This window comes from Thalia democratica, chromosome 9, assembly GCF_965202585.1.
Source record: "Thalia democratica chromosome 9, ktThaDemo2.hap1.1, whole genome shotgun sequence".
Taxonomy (NCBI): domain Eukaryota; kingdom Metazoa; phylum Chordata; class Thaliacea; order Salpida; family Salpidae; genus Thalia; species Thalia democratica.
Genome location: NC_139173.1, coordinates 12,485,895 through 12,507,951, shown reverse-complemented (window position 1 = coordinate 12,507,951; position 22,057 = coordinate 12,485,895). Strand labels below are relative to the sequence as shown.

Sequence of the window (22,057 nt, the reverse complement as noted above, 5' to 3'; positions counted from 1 at the left end):
ATTTGAAAAATAATTATAAGTTGGGAAAAAATTTAATAACGTTATAAACTTGATTATATAACTCTCTTAAAAATAAAAATTATTTGAAAAATTATTTGAAAAATAATTTACTTTTTTTGTAAAACCATGTAAAAAAAGAACCAAAACCGTACAAATTTGGAATTTTTCTGAAAAATTTATTAAAGCATATGTTATAAAAAAAATTTTTTGAAAAAAAAATTATTAACGTCATTCAATTTAATAAGTATGTTAATAATAAAAAACTTTGAAAAAAAAAAATATTTAGAGAAAAACGTTGCAAAGTAAAAAAAGCTAACAAACATCAACATTTTAAAGGGGCCCCACTACAAAACTAAAACCCCAATTCGATGAAAATTATTGTGAAAAACTAAACAAAGTTCTTTAGAATTAAAATTAAAAGTTTCAAGTTAGCATTTAAGAAATTGAATATAATTGGTTTTAAAGTTTGATTAAAGAATAAAATTACAAAAAAAGCCATTCAAGCCAAGATAACACTCGTGCGTAAATAATAAAGAAAAAAGATTATGTCTAATAGAACAACAACAATTTTGGAAAAATGTGGTGAAAGCTAGCATAAGAATTAGAGGGTTCCAATAAGGCATAATTTTGTATAAAAAGTTCAAAATTATTAAAACGGCCAGAAAATAATTCAAACAGGCACGATTTGGGCTAGAATTTGTTCCAGTAAATAAAAATTTTCTGTGCTTTTTAATATTTTTTTCAAAGTTTTATGTTAAGTAGAAACCTAAAAAATATTTTTTTATCTATTGAAAGATTACTGTAGTGGTTTTTTAATTTCTTACAGCTAAACACATTTTAAAACATGCATTACATTAAGTACAAATCTTAGTTATAAAACTAAAAGTTAAAAACTTATTTCAATAGCTAATTTTTAAAGAAACACCAAGTACTTTAAAATATAGACTGGTAGTTTACTGTATTATTATACTTGACCGGGTCGTTTTTTTTTTTGCCACTGAAACCTGGTAGTGAAAAAGTATTCAATTTTTATTAGTATCATTATTTAAAACATAGAATCAAAAACTCTTATTTATTAACAAGAAAATACAGAAGAAACTACTTAAAATAATAACTAGTAAACAACGGAAAGTATACTTAAAGGCCAGCCTTAGCTAAGTAAAGCAGAAAAAAAGCTAAATCAGCAATTTTTTTTAAAGCTTTTCTTTTTTCTTTTTTTTATATATAAAATTAATCAAAAATTAAAATTAAAAAAGTTAAAATAAAAAAAAAACATGATATAAAGCTCCTTTTCTTTTTGCTGACTCAGCTTTATCAGCTCAGACTGATCTCTAAGTATACTAGCTGTAAATAAATAAAATAGATGTTTACGACTTAAATAAAATATATGAAACAATTCATTTTTTCTATCTAAGTCTTTCAAAACTTATAGATATACTTATGTTTTAATATTAAACTGGTGTCTTTTATACCTTGTTCTAATCCTACCAACTATACACCACATACATAGCCCTGGTTACCAGATTTGCTTTATTCACTCTGGTGTTTCAGAAACAATATAAAATGTTTATCATACAAAATTATATCATAGTACTTTTTTGTTTGAATATGTTTTAAAACTAGCTTTAATTTATAATAAACACTTTTAGTAATTGTACGTACATAAATTTTTCATGTTGGTATTAAACTAACATATCACATTAGCATTAAAAGCTCTTATTAATTTGACATTTTTACCAAGAAATTTTTAAAACTAATTAAACAAAATCAATAAAGAAGCTAAAGTAAAAAATAATATAATTGAAATCGATTTTTTATATGCACACTTTATTCAACAACTTTTCTTCTTAAATTTAACACAAGTAAAGTAAGAGTTCTTAATTAATATTTTAAAAACCAAGTTTATAAGAAAAGCAATCGTTTTTTGTTTTGTTTTTTTAAGATACTGCGCAGAGAAGTAATTAGCATCATAAGTTGATGTGGCTTATGATAGTATTTCTTAAACTGTACATCGAAATTATTTAAAACTTGCACAGTAAAACCTTAATATTAACTGCATAGAATATTAAATTGAGCCTGCAACTATGCAAAAAAAACTTTTTGTGCTTTTATGATTTCTCAAGCTTTCGTGTTGTAAATTGATATTTATAAACTTACTAGTGTAGATGAACCTTGTCAAGATAGTGTAAATAAGAAATATAATGTTATTTACAGGGTCATTGAGACAAAAAACCTGGGTGTTCTTAAACTAATTTATTTATATCAAAACTAATCTGAATCAGCACGAATTTCTCAGAGTGTTTTAAAAAATTGTTATAAGTGAAAATCTGTTTTTTAAGCTTTACTATCTAAAGATACTATAATCATAACTAAAGGACTTAAAACCTTTATAAAAAATTCAAACTAGTTTGTATTAGCCTAATTTGTTCAATTTAAATTCAAATAAAGTTTTGATCATCACTTGTTCAAATCTTTATGTTAACTTGAGCTTGCCTCACGTCAAACAAAAGTCTAGACTTTTTTTTTCTGATTACTTTCGTCGATGTTTTTTATGACCATAACTATTTTAATCAAATCTTTAATGTCCAAAGCACAACTTTGAATAAAAAAAAAAAATTCTTATGTTTCACTGAAAACTGTTTATGTCATTATAACGATCAAAAATTTGTAGACACTACTGCAGTGTTATTTCAAATTATCAATTGAAACTTTAACTATTTTACATTTAGATATTCTTATTTAATGAAGCTATTGTAGTTCTAGATTTAAGTGTTAATTTAATTATTAAACATATAAGTTTTAATAAGATAAAATTTAAAGATTTCAACCCTGGTGGTATTAAGTATTTTATGATGAAGCAAGCAACGCAAAGGTTAAAAAATATTTTGAAATGATACAACAGTAAATTCATAGTTAAGTAACTGAAATGAAATGATCAGTTCATTGTAAGGTATAAAAATTAAAAAATAATAAAGTATCAAAATGTAAATTTTAGGCTAAAAATTCAGGTATCAAAATAAAATATCAGGCTAAAAGCGTGTAAGCAATTTTTAAACGTTATACTTGAAAAACAGAAGCTGTTAAACAGAAACTTAGGGTCAAAATTTAGAAGTAAATGCTAAAATTAATTAAAAACAATTCTTTGGGCAACTTAATTTCTATTTTTCTGTTTTTTTTATATTCTTTCAGGTTAAAACACAGGTTAATTTTCACTTTATAAGTGCACGAGTCAAGATTTTATATTTTATGCTTAAACTTAATAACAATTGTATGTATATAAAATAAACATTTGAGCACAGAATTATAGATAGAGTCTTAAGATACAGTAGCGACTTTGATATGTAGTAGTACAAAAATAGTTTTTTTAAACTATATTCAGAAAGAGCTCTTAAACTAGTAATATGTCTAGTTAATTTTCAATAAAAGGGCATGCTGAATAGTTCTACAACATTTATAAAAATTTTAAACATTATTCTACAACATCTTAAGTTAAACATTTAATAAAATAATTGAAGCATAGTTGCCATAATTTGAGTGTTTGTAAATTTTATGGTTTCTTACACTTAGATATTCATGCTTTATGTCTTGAAGAACTAATATCAAAAAGTTATTAGTCTTAACATCACTACTTTTAAAGATTCTTTATTTACGAAAGTTCTGTATTAAAAAAATAATTACAATTGTTTATGAAAAAGAAACTAAATGAGATTTATATACTTTAAAAGGAGCTCAGATAAGTACTCTTTATGATTTATAAATGACGTGATTAAGTTTTAATTGTTCTATTGTAGTTGTCAAAAATTCTTAAACTAAAATCTTATAAAAAACAAATTATTTAAGCATTTTTCAAAGTGAATACATTACTTTGTTAGAGTTCAAATTTGACGAAAACTGTTAAAGATAAAACTCTGCTGCCTGCTAAGTGCATAGTGAATACTCGATAATTTTAAAGAACATCTTAAATACTATACTGCTTTAAAAAACTTTTAAGATTATATGTAAGTAAAGAAAAAATAGTTTGAAAGTAATACACTGTTTTTTTATATATAGTTGATATAAAAATCAAAACTATAAAATTAAATAATACTCTTAATGTTCCGGTTATATATGTTGTAATATTCGTAAACAATTAAACAAGGTTTATGTACTGTTTCAAACTTTTAGAATTACTTTAATAGTTTGAAATAAAATTGTATAAGAAACTAGCTTAAATTTTATTATTAAATGACTTTTAATAACAAACAGAATTTTAAGTGCAATATTTTTTTCATTTAAATAAATCGAAAGGCTCAATTTTAAAGATAAATATTTCCTTCTACATAATAAGATTAGTTACATTTACTTAGCGTAATTCTCCTAAATAAGAAAAAAAAAGCTTAAATTTAAAACAAAATGTAATAGTTTATAAAAAACAGAGTATATTTAAACACAAGTTAAACTTAAATTAAGCTAATCAATGTAGTGAACTTAAATTATAGTAATTATAAATATGTTTTTTTTTGACTACCAAATAATTTGTTTTAGTATTGTACCAAAATAAAATTTTACATAGTATTTTTTGAATCTAAATTTTTGAACATTTTTTAACTAAATTACATTTTATACTATTAGCATAATTGTTAGATTTTTATGAGAAAATACCAAAATTAATTAAACATGACGTTTTAAGTTATAACAAACAAAATTTTATTATTTTTTAGAACTCTGTATTTCTAAATTTCTGGAAAATCTGCTTTAGAGGGTTCGTAAAAATTTTAATTATAAATATTCAGTCAAATTTTATAAATAAGAGAAAATATTTTAGTTCGAAAAAAAGGTGCTTAGGTTTTCTAACGGGCTGTGCATGTGCTTGTTAGAATCTTTAGTCACTAACCCGTTTAAACTTTACCACTTTTATTTTTCAAACATAACTGTATTGTTTTCCTTAGTTTATTAATTACAAAAACAAGTTTATGGTCGAAGAAGCATTGAAATTTAAATTTCTAAATATATCAATTGATTTACATCAAGCATAACAAATTTTAGTTTAATTATTTTTATACTTGCAAACTTAGCTTTAAATGAACATATCACAAATTTATTTTGAAAATTGTTAAAGGGATATGAAAAAACCGAAAAAAAAAACAAAACATATTTATAAGTATTGAATTTATTTTTTATCCAGCATCTAAGTTTTTGCATTTTTTATGTTTTTAACTTTTATGAAACTTTTTTGTTTAACAAAACGGACTTGATATATAAATAATTTGAAATAGCAAAAGCTAAGATTTTGAATCAAATATATTTTTGTAAAAATTGCACTTTAAGTTTTAATTTTTTATTATTAACAATATTAAGAAATTTGGTAGAAATTGACCTTAACTGTTACAATTTTTAGTCAAGTAAGTTTAAGAGCTAGTTGTATACTGTTTCTAAACTTTTATTAAAGAGGATTTAATTAATGACATGACGTCATAATTAAAATCTTCATACTTGTAGATTTATGAGTTTCTCCATCATAATGTAAGTAATTGATGCTGGCACCTCAAGTGCAGTTATAATTTAGTAGATAAGCTAATTGGGTTAAAGCAATTTCACACAAAAATAGATAAATAATCACATTGCATTTATAAGTTGATGCTTTCTAAATTACACTGAAAGTGAAAATTAAAAAGTTTCATCATTATCAATAGGTAAGTTAACAACATTTTTTTTTTCATTGTTAAATAAACATGATATTACTTGAAAAAAATATATGACAATACATATACAAAAATAATAGTTAACTATATCTAAACGTTAATTTATCCAGATTGATCTGAGAAAAAAAGTCTTAAATGCAGTCAATTGAAACACTTTAGATTACTAAAGCTATTAAAATGTGAAATTTTTTTTTTGAAAACAAAATTAACTATCTGATTAAAAATTAAAATAACAGTTTTTTATCAATTAGCTCTGTATAAATACTTGAAAGTATGTAAATTGTTAGTTTTAATAAAAAATAGTTTTTAAGGACTAACTACAACTCTGCTGAAAGTTATACTTCAATTTTAATAATTGGCTGAAAAAAGTTACAATAATATTAAATAGAAATGTATTTGTATATATAATGCCCTACTAAATAAACATAATTAGGTATCTTAAAAGTATAAATTTTAACTTTTAAAAACATGCAATCTTTTTAGATATAGTAATAAATTTTTTAATTATCTTTTAATTTAAACTTGAAGTTTAACAATTTGTGCTATAATTTTAAATTACTAGCTAAACCTAAAGTAAATTTTGCTGCTAAAGCTATTTCCTGTAATTTTTCAGAAAGATATTTTAGTTAAATTAACTTAACACATTCATTTTAACTTCAAAATACTATAGAAATAACACTATAATATACCTTAACAACTTGGCCTCTTGTAGCACCTAAATTTCCTTTACCCATAATTTTCCTTTACCCAACAATGATATTAAGTAAAAGTTACAAGTAAAAAAAAAAAAATTACTTAAGTAGTATTGTGGTCATTAACAAATAAGTAGTTAAAATTACCTGCACAATTTTTAGTCAAAGTATAAGTATGAGAACTTAATAAATGTTTTAAATTAACAATAAAAGCTTAAAATCAAAATAGAAAAATTCCAAAACTTATAATCTGATTTAAGGGGCATCAGGGGTAAATCACTTGCTTTACTACTTGATGTTATTTTATATCAAGTTATTGTTATGATGTTTATGTTTATGTTATTTTATATAGAACTATAACTTAATCTTTAAGTTGCTTGATTTTTAAAAGTTGATCTTATTTTATAGAGTTTTATCTGAGCTATCAGACATTTTTAACCCCTTGAAAAATTTCAAAGTATTTTTTGAGATATGAGCGATCAAAGTTGGTGACCTCAATAGGTTTCTAATAGTAGGCGCAAACTAAAAATGCAAAAAAAGACCATTTCACTAAATTTCTATCTCCTCCTTCATTTTTTAAACAATCTTCAAATTTTAACAGAAAGTGTATTATTTAATTTCAAAAAAATTAAATGCAGGAATTTTTTAAGTTTTGATAGGTTGTTTTTTTTGATAAAAAAAATAGTTTTTTAATATTTGTTAAATACAGGGTTGCCACTTTACCTGGAATCCTGGAAAAACCTGGAATTTGACAATTTAGGCAAAAAAAACATGGAAAAACCTGGAGTTTTTAAGAACTTTAACATCTTCAGTAGTAAAGTTTCGGTTTGACTCAAAAAATTTATCATATAGATAAAAAATTTAAGTCATTACCAAAAATTTTTTTATTAAAAAACACATTTTAAGTAGCTTTACAGTATCTTTTCAATCTTTTTATACTATTTAGCACAGTTACTTGCCTTAAATTTAACATTAAACTAAAAATAGACCCAAAAACTGGAAGAAATTTGAAAAACCTGCAAAAATTTTTGAAAAAACGAGTGGCAACCCTGTAAATATTAACATTCAAAGTCTTTTAAACTACAAAGGGAACATTTGCTAAAGGTTTGAGGCCTCTAGCTCAAAAAATGAAGGAGAAGATAGGTTTTTGATGATTTTTTAAGTTAACAAGAAAATTGACCCTGAAAAATTTGCGTTCCATAAGTTTGTATCAGAAAATTTTTCTAAAAATTTCAATATCTCAAAAGTTAAATAAGATTTTTAATTCTATAAAAACCTACTTGTAGTTTGAACTTCAAGCTTTCATATAAGATCCAATCTTATTTTTAGTAAAAAAAAAATGTTGGACTCCCCCTCCCTATGCTTTTAAAGCTTTTTTGAAAATCTCTGGCCAGTTTTTAAAAATAATTATAATGGAATTTATTTGATCTAGTTTTAATATTATGTTATTTATTACTAATTTTGTTTTAAAGCATGATTTTAGTTGACTGTAAAGTTTAAAAAAATTTCTTAATTAAATTGAGAAAACTTGAGATGACTCAAGGGTCACTCCAGTTTTTTAACTTGTAAAACCCTGAAGATAGTAATAAAACTTTTTCATGTTATTCTATATGCATAGAATTATAAAACAAAATAGTTTTAACTGTCAACTTATAGTTTATTAATTTACTATTAGTTTGTGTTAATTATTATTTTTTGTTTCTTAAGTTGACAGTTAAAGCTAAGTTTTATAGTACTACGCATATAGAAAAATATGACAAAGCTTCATTACTTCAATGTCACTAGGGCAAAATTTTAATTCCAAACAATTCATGTTAAGTAAAAGAATGAGAAAATTATCAAGCTTCTACTATAAGTATTTGTATTAAAGTTCAGTCTTGTAGTAAAATATAGTTTTATGTTTTCTTGAAATTTAAAGTAGCTTTGAAAGTGAATATTATCAAAACTGGAAAGTTTGTTAAATCCTTAAAGGAAGGCACAAACTAAAACATAACAAGTTATAAAGTATCTATCTTCTATAGTTATAAGTAACTGCCTACAAACTTTTATAGTCTAATTTTTAAACTTGATGATAAATAAAATGTTGAGTTTTTTACGTTTATAAGTATTTTTTTTCAAATTTAAAAAAATGCTTATAAATTGTTAGTGTCATTTTAAAACTTAAAATTTTACAACTCCCCCAAAAAGTTGCTTAAATTAAGTAAGATCCTTCAAGTTTGATTTTCTAGATAAAAAACTTGGAGAAACGCAATCTATTTTAAGGTTTCTGAGAAATAACCAATGAAAAAACTTCTTTCATGCGTAGGTATTAAAAAAAAATTACCTGACTGACTAAAAATGCTAAGTTAAATAGATAATTTTTATAAAAAAACAATACTTTTATTAAGTTAATATTTTAAGCTTTTAAATAAGCCCAAATGTTAAGTTTTGTATACAACAACTGGCACTCATGTGACATTAAGACTTCAATTTTTTAAATTGCTCTTATTTTATTTAATGACAAAGTAAATGATTATAAATAACTATTATTGACATAAATTTAGTTCAAAATAAAGCATAATTAAACAGTACAATTCAAATAAAAACTAAACTATTTCATATTAATAAGATTATTAGTAATCTAAAAAAAAATAAATATAAACAAGTTTAGTACTGTTATTGAATTAATTATCAACTGTCTTAAGCATTTTCACTAACAAAAAAAATAGTGCAGACGTAGAGAACAAGTATTTGCAAAGATAAAGTTATTAGAATTGAACTATTTTAGAGACATTGTAAGCTCAATTAAGGTCATAGTTGGTATGGCACTTTTTTACAGTTTCATATCTTTTTAATGATTTTTTACTCACGTAGCAGTTACTTTTTACTACTATTTTAAGGTCTAAGTTAGTTTTGCATATAAAGGTATTAAGTTTGAGAGTTTGATAAGTTCCTTATGAAATGACTAAATTAAAAAGAAACATTCATTATTAATCCTACTTCTTGACATCTTTAAGCAACTGTTATTAATATTTATTAATATGATCTTTACTTAAAAAAAAATCAGAGTAAAATTTATCTTTTTTCTATTAAATATGTTAAATTTAATTACTTAGTCATAAATGCATATTAAATTAATTTTTAATAAACAATTAAAAAAAATAAAATCCATTAATATTGGTAATGTAAAACCAAAATTCTTCACACATATGTATCTAAAACTCTACTAAATTCACCATAGTCTTAAAAAAACAAGTTGTATACAACACTAAGACCAAGGGTCAGCAGGAATTTGGTGGTTGTTTCCCGTATTTCAAAACTAAGAGTTTTAGTAAATACTCTTTATTATAAACCCAAAATATCTAGTGCAAGTTTTGAAGTTAATGTAAAATATGCTGAAGACCTTTCTATTTGCTCTTCACATAAAAGCCTAGAACATATAATATAAGTTTTAAAAATTTGCATGCTCCCAGGCGGCACTTTTATCCTGTTTTTGACCTTGAATTACTTAAATTGTTCAATTTTAGGCTCTTGATACTTTATAAATTAAATTGGAATTTGACTAGTTTTTAAAGCCTTTATGAGTGAAAACGCTGTCAACACAAATGATTTATGACCTGAGGTAACTAGTAGGATAAGATTTAAACAGAAAAATGATTGAATCTAGATACCATAATGTAACATAACTATTTGTTTAGTTTTTAAATCAAGATAGAAACATAGTTAATTCTCTTTACGTTAACTTGAATTTTGTTTCAGCCTGAATCAAACAGCTCAAGAAAAAACGTGCTATTAAACCTGACCAACTTTCTTTCTACAACCTAAAATGAACAAGTAAAAATTAAAATTTTGTTTTTGATAATACTGTATCAATTGTCTGACCAGTTTAAAACTTTTCAGGTCAAATTTTGCTTGGAGTGCAAATTCAGCAGTACCAGCTAGTACACCTTCATTAATAATGAACAGCTCTCTTTCTAATTTATTAAGTGCACCACCCTTTAGGCCTCAATCAACAAGTAACTTATAACTAATTTTTTATGCATGTTTTGTAGTTTTCAGCTAAGTTAAACTATTTTTTGCAGATGTGAACATAAATGTTAACGATGGACTTACATTTAATGGACAAGTAAGTGATTAAGCTAAACTTTTAATCCAATACTAAGATATAAACTTATGTAAGACACATATATTGTAGTAGTTAAGTATTAAAAAAAGCAATCATTTCTTAAAATATATTAAGGTTTAAATCCGTATTCATGAGCAATTTTAAACATTGAACAATTGAATAGTATTATTGTATTACTTTTTAAAATGTTACAAGTGCTTAAGAAAATAAGTAATGTATAAAGTTAATAGTTGGTTAACTTCAAAAAAATATTAACAGCTGAGCAGTAGTAGGAGGCAGTTACAAAGAAGCATGAGTGTAGCAACTAATAACACTCACAATAACCGCACTTCTAACTTAAAACATCACAGAAATCTTCAAGTTAGCATATATTTTTTTAAAGAAATGTAGCTCAACAAAATTTATACATAATACTTGGTAATTTTATCTTAAACTTTTATTTTTATAGCGTTCTACAAGTTTTGAGTCACATGCATCAATAATGGGTTTGTCAGCCCAATCTTCCCAGCATCGTATTTCTGGGTCATCCTCTCCTACTCTAAATTCAGGTACTTCTACTCCTGCATTAACTTCCAGTGGTTACCGAAGCCGTGAAACAGGAATAATTGAAAAATTGCTTGTTTCTTATGGCTTCATAAAGTGTGCAGACCGTGAAGGCAGGCTATTCTTTCACTACAGTCAATTTCATGGGGAAGCAACTAATCTACGTGTTAATGGTATATTAAGTCTATATTTACCATATAAGCTAAATAATAATTTAAACTTGATAACAAACAACTAGTTACGTCAAAATACCTTTTAAATTTACTGAGAAAATTAATTTAAACAAAATGAAAAATAATTTCAGATGAGGTTGAATTTGAAGTTTCCCTAGATAATAGAACAGGGAAACCTGTTGCTATTCAAGTAATAAGGTTACAGAAAGGCACTGTTATGTTTGAAATTTTAAGTGAGGAACGAGTTCTTGGTGAAGTTACAAGCCCTGCTCCCCCCAGTACTGCACTAGTTTCTGCTCAAAATTCCATGTCTGGCTTATCAACATGTGGTCTGACACAGGTTAATGGGCATGGATATAAGCCTAATGAAAAAGGCGAACAGTTGCTTAATGGTAGATTGGGAAGTCTGTCATATGAAAGATGTGGGGTGAGTTAAACAAGTTGAATTTCAAAATAACAAAAAAATAAAACTAAATAAACTATTTTTCAGGAATTTTTCTTTCTTCCTTATTCTGCCAATGATCTGACTAACCCAAATTTAATGTTATGTTCAGGAGACAAAGTTTCTTTTAATATTGCTACAGAAAAAAGGTAATATCTGAATTTAAAGTAGAATATTATTAGAAAATTTCTAGTGCCAAAATTATAATTTAAGATTGTATGTTATAAATGATTTTTTCAGGAAATTTTATTATTAATTTAAATCTAAAATGTATACTAAAAATCTTAAGAGAAAACGAATGGTGAAGAAGTACGATAAATTCACCTAATAAAGTATCTTAAGGCATGGGGGGGGGGGGGTAAACACCCTTTTTTGGTTTTTAATCTTAATTTATATAGTTTTTACTAAGCTAAAAGATGCTTTTTACAGATTTAAAAATTTCAAAATAGTTTTTGAGATATAGCCGGTCAAAGTCTGAGGCAACAATAGGATCCTTATGGGGCCAAACTAAAACGGCAAATAACTAGAAATTACTAAAAATCTATCTCCTCCTAGGTTTGTTGAGATAACTACATCAAATTTTCAGGAAATGCTCCTTGCAGTATTTAGAAAATTCTGTCGGAACAGAATTTAAAAAAATTAAAAAATAAAGATTTTATAACAAAAAAACAAAAAAAAAACTGTTTTTTTTTTGTTTATTTTTATATTAAATTTGTACTTTTTATTTTTTCTAAATACTGCAAGGAGCATTTCCTGAAAATTTGAGGTAGTTATCTCAAAAAACGTAGGAGAAGATAGATTTTTAGTGAAATAGTCTATATTGCCGTTTTAGTTTGCACCTCCCATAAGGAACCTATTGTTGGCTCAGACTTTGACCGGCTATATCTCAAAAACTATTTTGAAATTTTTAAATCTGTAAAAAGCATTTTTTAGCTTAGTAAAAACTATATAAAATAAGATCAAAAACCAAAAAAGGGTGTTTACCCCCCCTATGCCCTTAATTTTTAAAGATTTTGAAAAATGCGAAAGTTTTTAAAGGGTTTAAAAAAAACTCAATATGACTCAAGACAGTTTTTTGACTCAAAAAGAGGCATCCTTCACTATCAAGGGCTAGACGATTTTTCTTAGCTAGTCATAATTTGATAGTATTGTCCAGACTCCTAATTTTCAGGCATTTTACACTTGATAATAACTTCTAATAAATACAAAAACTAAATTTATTACCAAAAAACTCTAACTGAACTCTAATATTATTTATTTAGCTTGTAACTTAAATTATAAAACTGTCAAGTAAAACTATACACTAGAAAATTATAAACTACATAAAAAAGCAAAAATTATTTTAAGAATGAAAAAAAAAAAATTTATTAAGGTTATATAAATAAAACTTAAAAAGTTGGTTAATAAATATCCAGTCAAATTTTCTTCAAAAATAAAAAACGATAAAAGAACTTATGCTAGCTAAGTCCAAAGCTCAAGTATGAAGTTCTAATAAATAATATAACTGTATAAATAATATAAATTGATCTCAAAATATTCAAGGATTGTTTTTCAAGAGCAATGTAAAATACTTATTTTTCTAAATTAAATAAGAAATAAATTAAAACAGTTAATTTATATTTTTTACTTGTAAAAATTTTCCTAAGCTATAAAAAAATTATTTTTTCCATATAAGTTTGTGCAATAATTAAACAAGCTATAGATTAAACTCTAGTTTAAAACAGAACGGGTGTCATGAGAGCAAGAAAAATAACTCTTGTTGAAAGAGCCCCACCAAAGCGTTTTTTTGGTATTGTAACAGCAATGAAAGAATCGTTTGGTTTTATTGAAAGAGCTGACCAAGTCAAAGAGGCAAGTTGTGGTAATTATATTTTTTAAGCTCAAAACTAAAATTCTAAACTCAAATTTTTATTTTTTAGATATTTTTTCACTACAGTGAAGTTACTCCAAACGTTCCGGACCTAAATATCGGAGATCATGTTGAATTTAGTATCCATGAAAGAAATGTTTGTTTATGAAGTTTTAACATTAAAATTTTTAAAACACAATAATGAACTAAATGAAAAAAATATTAAAAACTTGTGATGGCATGTGAGGTAAGTTAAATAAAAAATATTGCAGGTATCTGTAATTCGAATTAAAAAATTAAGAAAAATATATTTTTTATTTAAGTTAATCTTACGAAAATATAAGATACAGGCGTATTGGTTTAATCAGTAAAAAATAACTAGCATGTAGTATTAAAATTTTAACGAATTAAAACATGTATGCCTACAATTAAAACTTAGCCTATTCTCCAAGATAAATCTTTAATTTTAAATTGAAAACCTGGTAGAAAAAACTTCAATATAAATGTTAAATGGTTATAGTAAATTTTTTTGTTATAGAAACAGCAAAAATAAACTCCATTCTATATACAGATTATAGCAAATGAAATAATTTAAACTCAAAAAAAAAAAGAAATTTTAACAAAGTAAAGCAATTAAAAGTAATAATTAGTTTTGTCTTAGTAAGTAAGATAATATAATTCATGTAATATAAGTGCACTTTTTCCAATGAAAAGCACTTTCTTTTAATCTTACCAATAACCCCTAGAATTAAATAAAGCAAGATAAATAATGTGTAAAAATAAATGATAAATAAATATTAACAGAGCAAAGATGTTGCAACAGAAATTAAATTGTTACCTCATGGAAGCGTTCAATTAGAAGAAGTATCTAATGAGACGTATATAGGCAGTATTGAGCTACCACTCCCTGCTAAAACACCTAACAAAACAATTAATAATGAGGTATCAAAACAATCTAAATTTATTTTTTTTTTGGGAAAAAATGTAGTCTGAAACTTTTTTTTATAGGCGTGTTCTAACCTCATTATATATATAAAACCTTCTTTGAAAAAGTTAAAGTTTTAAAATCGGCAATTTATTTTTTGATAAGTGATCTAAAAAGTCTTAAAAGCATCAAATCTACAAAAGTTATATTTAAGTTGAAAATTGTTTTTGGTTGATAATGGAAATCTAAAAAAAAAGGGTTAAGAACAAAATCAAAAACTGCCTGTAAGCTAAATAATTAACAAGTTGTTAAAAATAATCTGTTAATAAGTTTAAGATCTATTTAGATCGGTACTTAAAAAAATAAAATGTTTTTTGTAAGCAATTTGATCTTCATCATTATTTTAGTTTTTAATAAGTTAGTGGTCCTAAACAATTATAGTCGGTTTTTTTACTTTGTCTTATATAGTGACACAAATTTGTAGCAGTGTATAGCTGGAGGAGACGCTACCTCACCAAATCCTGGAATGAAAAATTTAAATGGTATAACAAACAACGGTTTGACTCAACCTTCGCTTGCCTTGGCAGGAATTATTTCGTACGTTTCTCCAACTGGAAAGAAAACTATCCGGTTTGGTGAAAAAGACCGTGCTGCTAATTGTTTACACACACTTTGCAAAGGAGACAAGGTAAATTTTCAAATAAATACTCTTTTATATTTTTGACGCTAATAAACACAATTTGTAGGTGACATTTGTGACTATAACTGACAAGCGAGATGGCCAGCAGAGAGCAGCAGGTGTAAGTCTCATGTTGCAAGACACGCTTTACATCAGCAAAGAAAAGCGTGAAAATGTAAGTAAATTTTATAAAATAAATTCTAATACAGTACTCCAGTACTAAATAGAAAATAACCTACTGCGCAAGTGAAAATAAAGTACATATGTAGTTGAAACATTGAACGATAAACCTTATAACATTCTTAATTACTAGAGTTGTTAAACTAATCAAGTCTTATGTTATATACCCAAGGCTGAATCCATAATTAGTTTTAAGTAACAAAACTTAAATAATTTTTGAGTTATTAATTTAAAGTCAATCAGTTTAACATTAAAAGAAAACTAGAAATTTAGTCAAATTATTAAAAGTAACAAAATAGAAAGATAATTAAGTAAACCTTAAATCTAAAATTTGATTTATATATAAAAGCTTAACTTACTATAATGAACTAAAACAAAATAAATGCATAGTAGTTAAAATTATATAGAAAAGAAGGTGAAGTAAATGAATACTCCAACTAAAAGTAATAGATATTAGAATATAAATAAGTGTTGAAAAACAGGGAATAGTAGCTGCTGTAAAAGAAGGATTTGGTTTTATTAAGTGTGTTGAACGTGAGTCCAGGTTATTTTTCCATTGCTGCGAATTGTTGGACCCTAGGCATCACATCAGAATGTCTGATGAAGTTGAGTTTACTGTTTTACCTGACCCTGTTGCTGAAAAACAGAGGTTAGTTAATTTTATATGTGTTAAGTTCTTATGAAGCAAACTTTTTTTTTTGCCAATTCAACATGTTGTAAACGATATTATTCTTAGAATATAATGGTTAGTTGTGTAAAACATAAACAATATGTCTAGAATGCACGCAACAAGAATCAGTATTCTACCAAAGAATAGTGTAGTTTTTCACTCTGTGTCAAGCGAAAGATATTATGGTAAAATTGTGATGTTGCCTTCAGTATCTAACAGAGCAGCTATAAGAAGGTATAAAAATAGTTTACCTAAATATAGTTTTTTGAAGCAAAATCTAAAGTATTTATGAATTAAAAAATTATTCTTAAGCAAGTTGGTATAAAAAAAAAAGTTGAATAATATGTAGATCTAGTGTGACCTAAAAAACTAAAACTGTTATTAGCCCTGGAGATTTCATCTTTTCCAATATGCAACCCACTACTACGCCTGGAACTATTGCAATTTGTAAAGAGTCGTCAGACGATGAAGACTGCAGTGGAGGCGATTATATTGACGCTCAGAAACTCACTTTTACCAGTAAAGACTTCAGGACTCCTTCACCCAATATTTTGATAGGAGATAAAGTGAGTATACATGGAACAAATGTTTACTTAATTCTCAAACATTTCTTATTTAGTTGAGCAAAACAGTTGAAGTCTATTGTCAAAACCTACTTATTAAATTTTTATTTATTTGTTGATATAAATAAAGAAAAAAAGTTTATGAAAAATAAATAATAACGAAGAATTAACTTTGATAGGTTAATTTCAAAATCTGTGAAGTAAAGCGATCGGGTGCCACCAATGCTGTTGATATTGTCTTGATAAAATCGGACAGCGCTTCTTATTTTCCTTCACCTCGTCGATCCATCAGCCACTGTGCCTCCAACGTTTCAGATAAACTATCGCCGCTTTACGAAGAAGCACAAGGTCAACATTTTTATATGAGTTTCAAAAAAGTTAAACATGTTATGTAATTTTTCTTTGAAAAAAAAAATTGTGCTTATAGCGATAATTTAGAGCAATTTATACATTAAAGAATATAAAATAGATAAAAACTGAAAACTTTCGTCAATATGTTTTTCTCTAAACAGATCAAGTATCCTTATCACTATCTAAAATGTCCGTAGAGTGTAAAAACAGCCCGTCTTCAGCCAATGGAATTGATGATAGCACCGAAGATATACAAATTGAGAGACGCTCATCCAAGTCCACCGAAATGTAATTGATTAATAGTTGTATTAAATAGTAGTTGATAAGGAAAAACAAATAACATTTGTTTAAGTAAGTTTAAACCGAATTAAGTGCAGTACTAAACAGATATTTTATTTACCTTCAGTAAAAAAAAAAGTAGTTTGGAGTTTTAAGTACTAAATTAAACAAACCTTAACAATTACAAAAGTAGACGATCAATTTAAATAAGCTTGAAAAAATAACTTAAAAACGCTGCTCAGTTGAACAGTTAGCGCAAAGGCTTAGTTTTTTAAAATTAAGAATACAAGTTGATAGTGATGTCAAACAATCAAATTAAATGCTATTTTTGAATTTTTAATTGTGGACAAAGGTCAACATACATTTTAAAACATGAACGCCTTAAAATAACTATTAGATTTTATTTAATACATTGCTGGTTTACCAAAATAAAAGTTAAAGTTGCGCACAGACTTGTTTAGGTTTAGCAAAACAGATTAAAAAAGTATGAAAACATAAACGAAGTGATTGTGTACGCTTGTGCATGAGTGACGCCGCGGCGCACCCATATATCATACGAAAAACTAATTTTACAGAAGCTTCGTTGTTGTGGCGAAGCGGATACCTTGTTGTCTTTTTTCGATGTGTTTTACTACGTAATATGAATATTATTAGCTCTTTTTAACAAACACTGAACTATCTAGCCGCCACGTGATGTTAAGTTTTATATAGTTTGACGTCCTGTATTTTAATTAAAAAATTGATTACAATATTTGTACAAAGAGCTCATGTTGAATAAATTTTGACCTACTAATTTGTTTGGGTCGCAAGTTGAGGCTAAAATTTTTTTTAAACTTTTAAGTTGTAAAATAAAACTAACACGAAAATGTTGGAAGTATAGGAGTTCATACTAAAATATATATAATTTAAAAAGAGGCAGAGCAAAAACTTCATTAAATAAAAGTATTTCACAAAAATTAATAAAAAGTTAACTTCACTTAAACTTGTTAAACTCTTTTTAAAACCTTTTATTTAGCAGTGACAACAATAAAGCATTCTTATCGTTAAGGAGAAAAAATCTTTTAATACAAAATAAACTTTGAAAAGTCTTGCTTTCTGCATGTTTCTTAAACATTTTTATTTTACTAATAAAACAATTGATAAAAACTTGATAAATCTTAAATTTAAAAAATTCTCTAGACTGAAAAATTGTAGAACTCAAAACTAAGTTAAGCTAATAGTACTGTAAAACCGGCTAAAATCATCGATTAAAGAAAACTAAATAAATGTGACGAGCGCAAATCACTCTGTAAAAGTAAAGTAAATACAAAATCCAAAGTTTGCTAACTCAAAATAAGCATGTAAAAATGCTATCAACCAATAGCTTCTTAATCATTCTGCTTTTTGACACCTTTGTTTAAAAAAAAAATTAAGATGATTATAATATTTATTGAAGCATTTCGTGATTAAAGTATTAAGTCCGTAACTAGAAAACTAATAAATTAAGTCAACTAGGTGTTGTTCTTTTAAATTAAGTGATAAATAATTTTTTCTTCGTGTATTCATTAAAAAAATAATTAAACCGATTATTAATTTTTTTTTTAATATTCTAGCCCAGTCAATAGAACGCTGTCAGTTACGGATTCTGAAATTTCAAATAAAAGTTGCATGAGTGCTGCTTACATAAGGAATAATTCAATGAACGAATCAACTAGCTCCATTTCACCTGAGCTAGAAAATAAGGTTTTTGTACTTAAATAGTAATTTCGATTAGATTAAGTGAAAAAAAAAAATATTAAATTAGAGACAACTTAACTTAGATATTCAAAAGTATAAATACGAGTAATTTGAATCAAGTCAAATAAAAAATACAGCCAATCATGTACGGTTGGATTGGAACTTTAAAAGACTCCTTTGGTTTCATTGAAGACTTGCATCATAATTCCGAAATATTTTTCCATTTTAGCGAGCTAAAATCTTCGGTTGAAAGTTATCACACTGGAATGCCAGTTTCCTATTACATGGGAGTTAAAGGTTAGAAATTCTAAAAAATAAATAAAAATTAAGAGAAATTAAACAAAAATTAAATTTAGATGAAAAGCAGTGTGCCCTAAACGTTGAAATTTGTTTCGTCAGTAAGTTCGGAATTTCACCTACTATTAACAAAAAGACCTGGACCGGTAAGTTATATCTATTTAAGGGTTAAGCCAAATGTTAAACACCCTGAGAAAAATATAAATATATTAACAGGAAAAGTATTGAAACCACTTAAATCCGTGAATCCTACTCAATCATCTTATCAAGGATTAATTGAATACAGAGAAAGCACTTCTTCAGGTAGCCCTAAATTAAGTCAAATTTTAATTCATTTGTAATTGTTAAGTTAAATCGAAGTAAAAAAGTGTACGGCTGTTGTACAAATTAAACGAATTATTAAAATGAATCAGGTGAAATGACTACAAAGACTATCGCGTACAGCCCGTTGAGCTTGGAAGACCGTCGGGATTTCATTCAGATAGGAGATCAAGTTACTTTCCAGGTTACTTAATTGGAATACTAAAATTAGTTAAACTTTTAATGTCGGTGAATAAAGTGTTTTTTATTTGAAGGTTTGTCGAGAGCAAAGCAACAACACTGAGCGTGCAGTCAACGTTAAAGTAAACAGAGAAACTCAAACAGCGCAAATTGATAGCATTAAGGGAGAAGTAAGTTTTTGTAGTAAAATTTTAAACTTTTTAAAAACAACCAAATTCTGAAAAAATAAAAACTGGTATATAATAACCAAGTAAAGCATGATTAAACATGGTAAACCAGTTAAAAATTAACTAGGTTGCAAACGTAAATTTTATTAAAAAAATCAATAATTTAGCGGATTCATTTTCATAAACGCCGCCTAGACGGAAATTAATAATTGCCTTTATCTCATAGATATCGCCCTTTTGATTCTAGATTACCTTTTTAATTTTTCAATGTCTAACTAACAATAGTCTAAATTGATTTTAAAAGACAGTATTACCTAGTTTGGTAGACCCTGAAATAGTTTATACTGAGGTGAGGTTTATCTAAGTCTAATACAAGTAAGGTTTCTATTATATAATTACCAAACAGTATGGGTTCATCGACTACGAAGTTTCGAATGAATCGGGAGTCGGAAAACTTTTCTTTCACATGTCTGAAGTGCGCGACGAACCGGCCCTCCTCTCTGTCGGCTCAACCGTGGAGTTTTCTGTCGTGTACAACCAACGTAGTGGTGGGTGAATAGTTAAAAATTAATTAAGTTCTTAAAAGTAACAAAGCAAATACAAACAGGAAAGTACTCCGCCTCGAAAGTCAAGCTGATCAACTTGAAATTGAATCAGTCTTCGCCCCCCACAAGGACGTACACGGCTACTTCGGTCAAACAGAACCAGCGACCGGAAAGACTGCGCGTCAAAAGTTTGTCTGACTCCTTCCAACAATCCGTCATTCGTCAACCAAAAGGACCAACTGAAGACCATCCAGTAAGTTCCTTAATTGTCTTATATTATTTTAACTAATGCATTTTTTGTTGAAATTGCAATCGATATTAGTGTGCCCTTTGTTTTTGATCAGATTAGTAAACTTATATTAAAAAAAAATATATTAAAACTTAAATACTTAAGTTTTTCAAAAAAAAAAAAGTACCTTTGTTTAATTATTAAAATAAGTAAAATCTTGCCATTGTATTTTGTATTTTATACATATTTCGTTTAATACTTTGTTCAACAAACCAGGGTTTTGCGCTCGCTCGCACCAAGAAAACTCCAACCAAAAAGGACTCACCAAAGAAATAGAGTTAAGCACAATTGATGCTGGGCTGCTTTTTGCTCGCCAACTGCCATTTAGTTACACGCGCGCGAGGTGGCTGCGCACCAGGCAGAACCTCTCACAGTGCGCATCTCAAGTAATTCGTTGCTGCTTTTTGTTCAGTTTTAAAACACCATTTGTTCCACATTTTAACGCGTTGTGTCTGAAAAGCTTTCTACTAAATTTTTATAAAACCCATTGGCAATTTTAAGCCGACCTTTGTTGTTCTCTGGTTAGTTAAATAGTTTTATTGCATTTTATTTTTCTTTTAAATTTTTATAGATTTAGTTGCCAGCTTAAACGCCATATGCCGTATACTATTTATATGTATGACAAGTGTAAGGTTGTGAATTATAAGTTCTGTATGTGCAGTGATCAATTTTTATTTGTCTTTAATGTATAATGGTACAGTGTAACGCTTACTTAGTAGTTATATTACACACTATTTTCATATGTTTGTACTAAAAATTTCTGTAAAAGAATATCAGTTGAACTTTAATTTTATTACTGTCTTAAGTGTTTTAATAATGTGTGCGAACATGTTGTTTGTTTTTTAGCTTAAACCGCCGCAAACGTTGGTGCTTAAATTGTTTTACGAGTTATTACGTTTGTTGATGATGTTTTCTTTTATTTAGTTAAGAATTTTATGATTTAGTTAAGAGATACGTTAACATTTATTGAGTTAAAAACAAAAATGCATGTGTTGAACCAAGAACGAAGTTTGCCACACATAGCTTAAGCTAAAAGGCACCAATAAACATGCTTCACAAAAAATGTGTTTTTATTAAAGTAGTTATGGGAAGTTATTAAAGATAAGTAAAATAAAAATTAGCATTAAATTAAAATAAAATTAACGCTGTAAGTAAACTTTTTAACCTATTTTTTTAGTTAACAATAAAAAAAGAACATGCTGTTAATTGGGAAGTTCTTGTTTATGGAACGATGCTTGGAAAAGATAAACTATATTATTTTCTAAATAAAAATTACTAGATTTAATAAAAATTAAAGAAGAAATATTGCAAACTCTTTTTCAAAGCTGTTAAAAAATTTTTTGTTACTGCATAAATCTAACTGCTTAAAAATAAGGACGTATGGGCTAAGTTATTAAAGATGCATTTTAA

General features: G+C 26.3%; 1 protein-coding gene across 1 annotated transcript; it reads left to right on the top strand.

Moving 5' to 3' along the window:
* Window positions 1–5,514: 5,514 nt before the first annotated feature.
* On the top strand, window positions 5,515–21,704 carry LOC145844613 (cold shock domain-containing protein E1-like). The gene is made up of 27 exons (XM_082952011.1): window positions 5,515–5,672; window positions 10,112–10,186; window positions 10,253–10,368; window positions 10,435–10,478; window positions 10,737–10,838; window positions 10,927–11,194; window positions 11,326–11,621; window positions 11,685–11,785; window positions 13,361–13,487; window positions 13,556–13,642; window positions 14,290–14,427; window positions 14,895–15,098; window positions 15,157–15,264; window positions 15,752–15,918; window positions 16,048–16,173; window positions 16,325–16,505; window positions 16,682–16,850; window positions 17,015–17,141; window positions 18,725–18,854; window positions 18,986–19,145; window positions 19,205–19,291; window positions 19,362–19,448; window positions 19,559–19,650; window positions 19,721–19,816; window positions 20,220–20,361; window positions 20,421–20,611; window positions 20,864–21,704. Exons 2-27 carry the CDS (start codon window positions 10,179–10,181, stop codon window positions 20,921–20,923), a joined length of 3,414 nt encoding a protein of 1,137 aa, XP_082808137.1. The 5' UTR covers window positions 5,515–5,672; window positions 10,112–10,178; the 3' UTR covers window positions 20,924–21,704.
* The last annotated feature ends 353 nt before the right edge of the window (window positions 21,705–22,057 follow it).

What these genes read in the sequence shown, in the direction of transcription:
- LOC145844613 (XM_082952011.1), top strand. An exon ending in CTTTAGGCCTCAATCAACAA is followed by an intron (nt 10,369 to 10,434) that starts GTAACTTATAAC and finishes TATTTTTTGCAG; the next exon opens with ATGTGAACATAAATGTTAAC. An exon ending in CAGAGAAAGCACTTCTTCAG is followed by an intron (nt 19,449 to 19,558) that starts GTAGCCCTAAAT and finishes AAAATGAATCAG; the next exon opens with GTGAAATGACTACAAAGACT.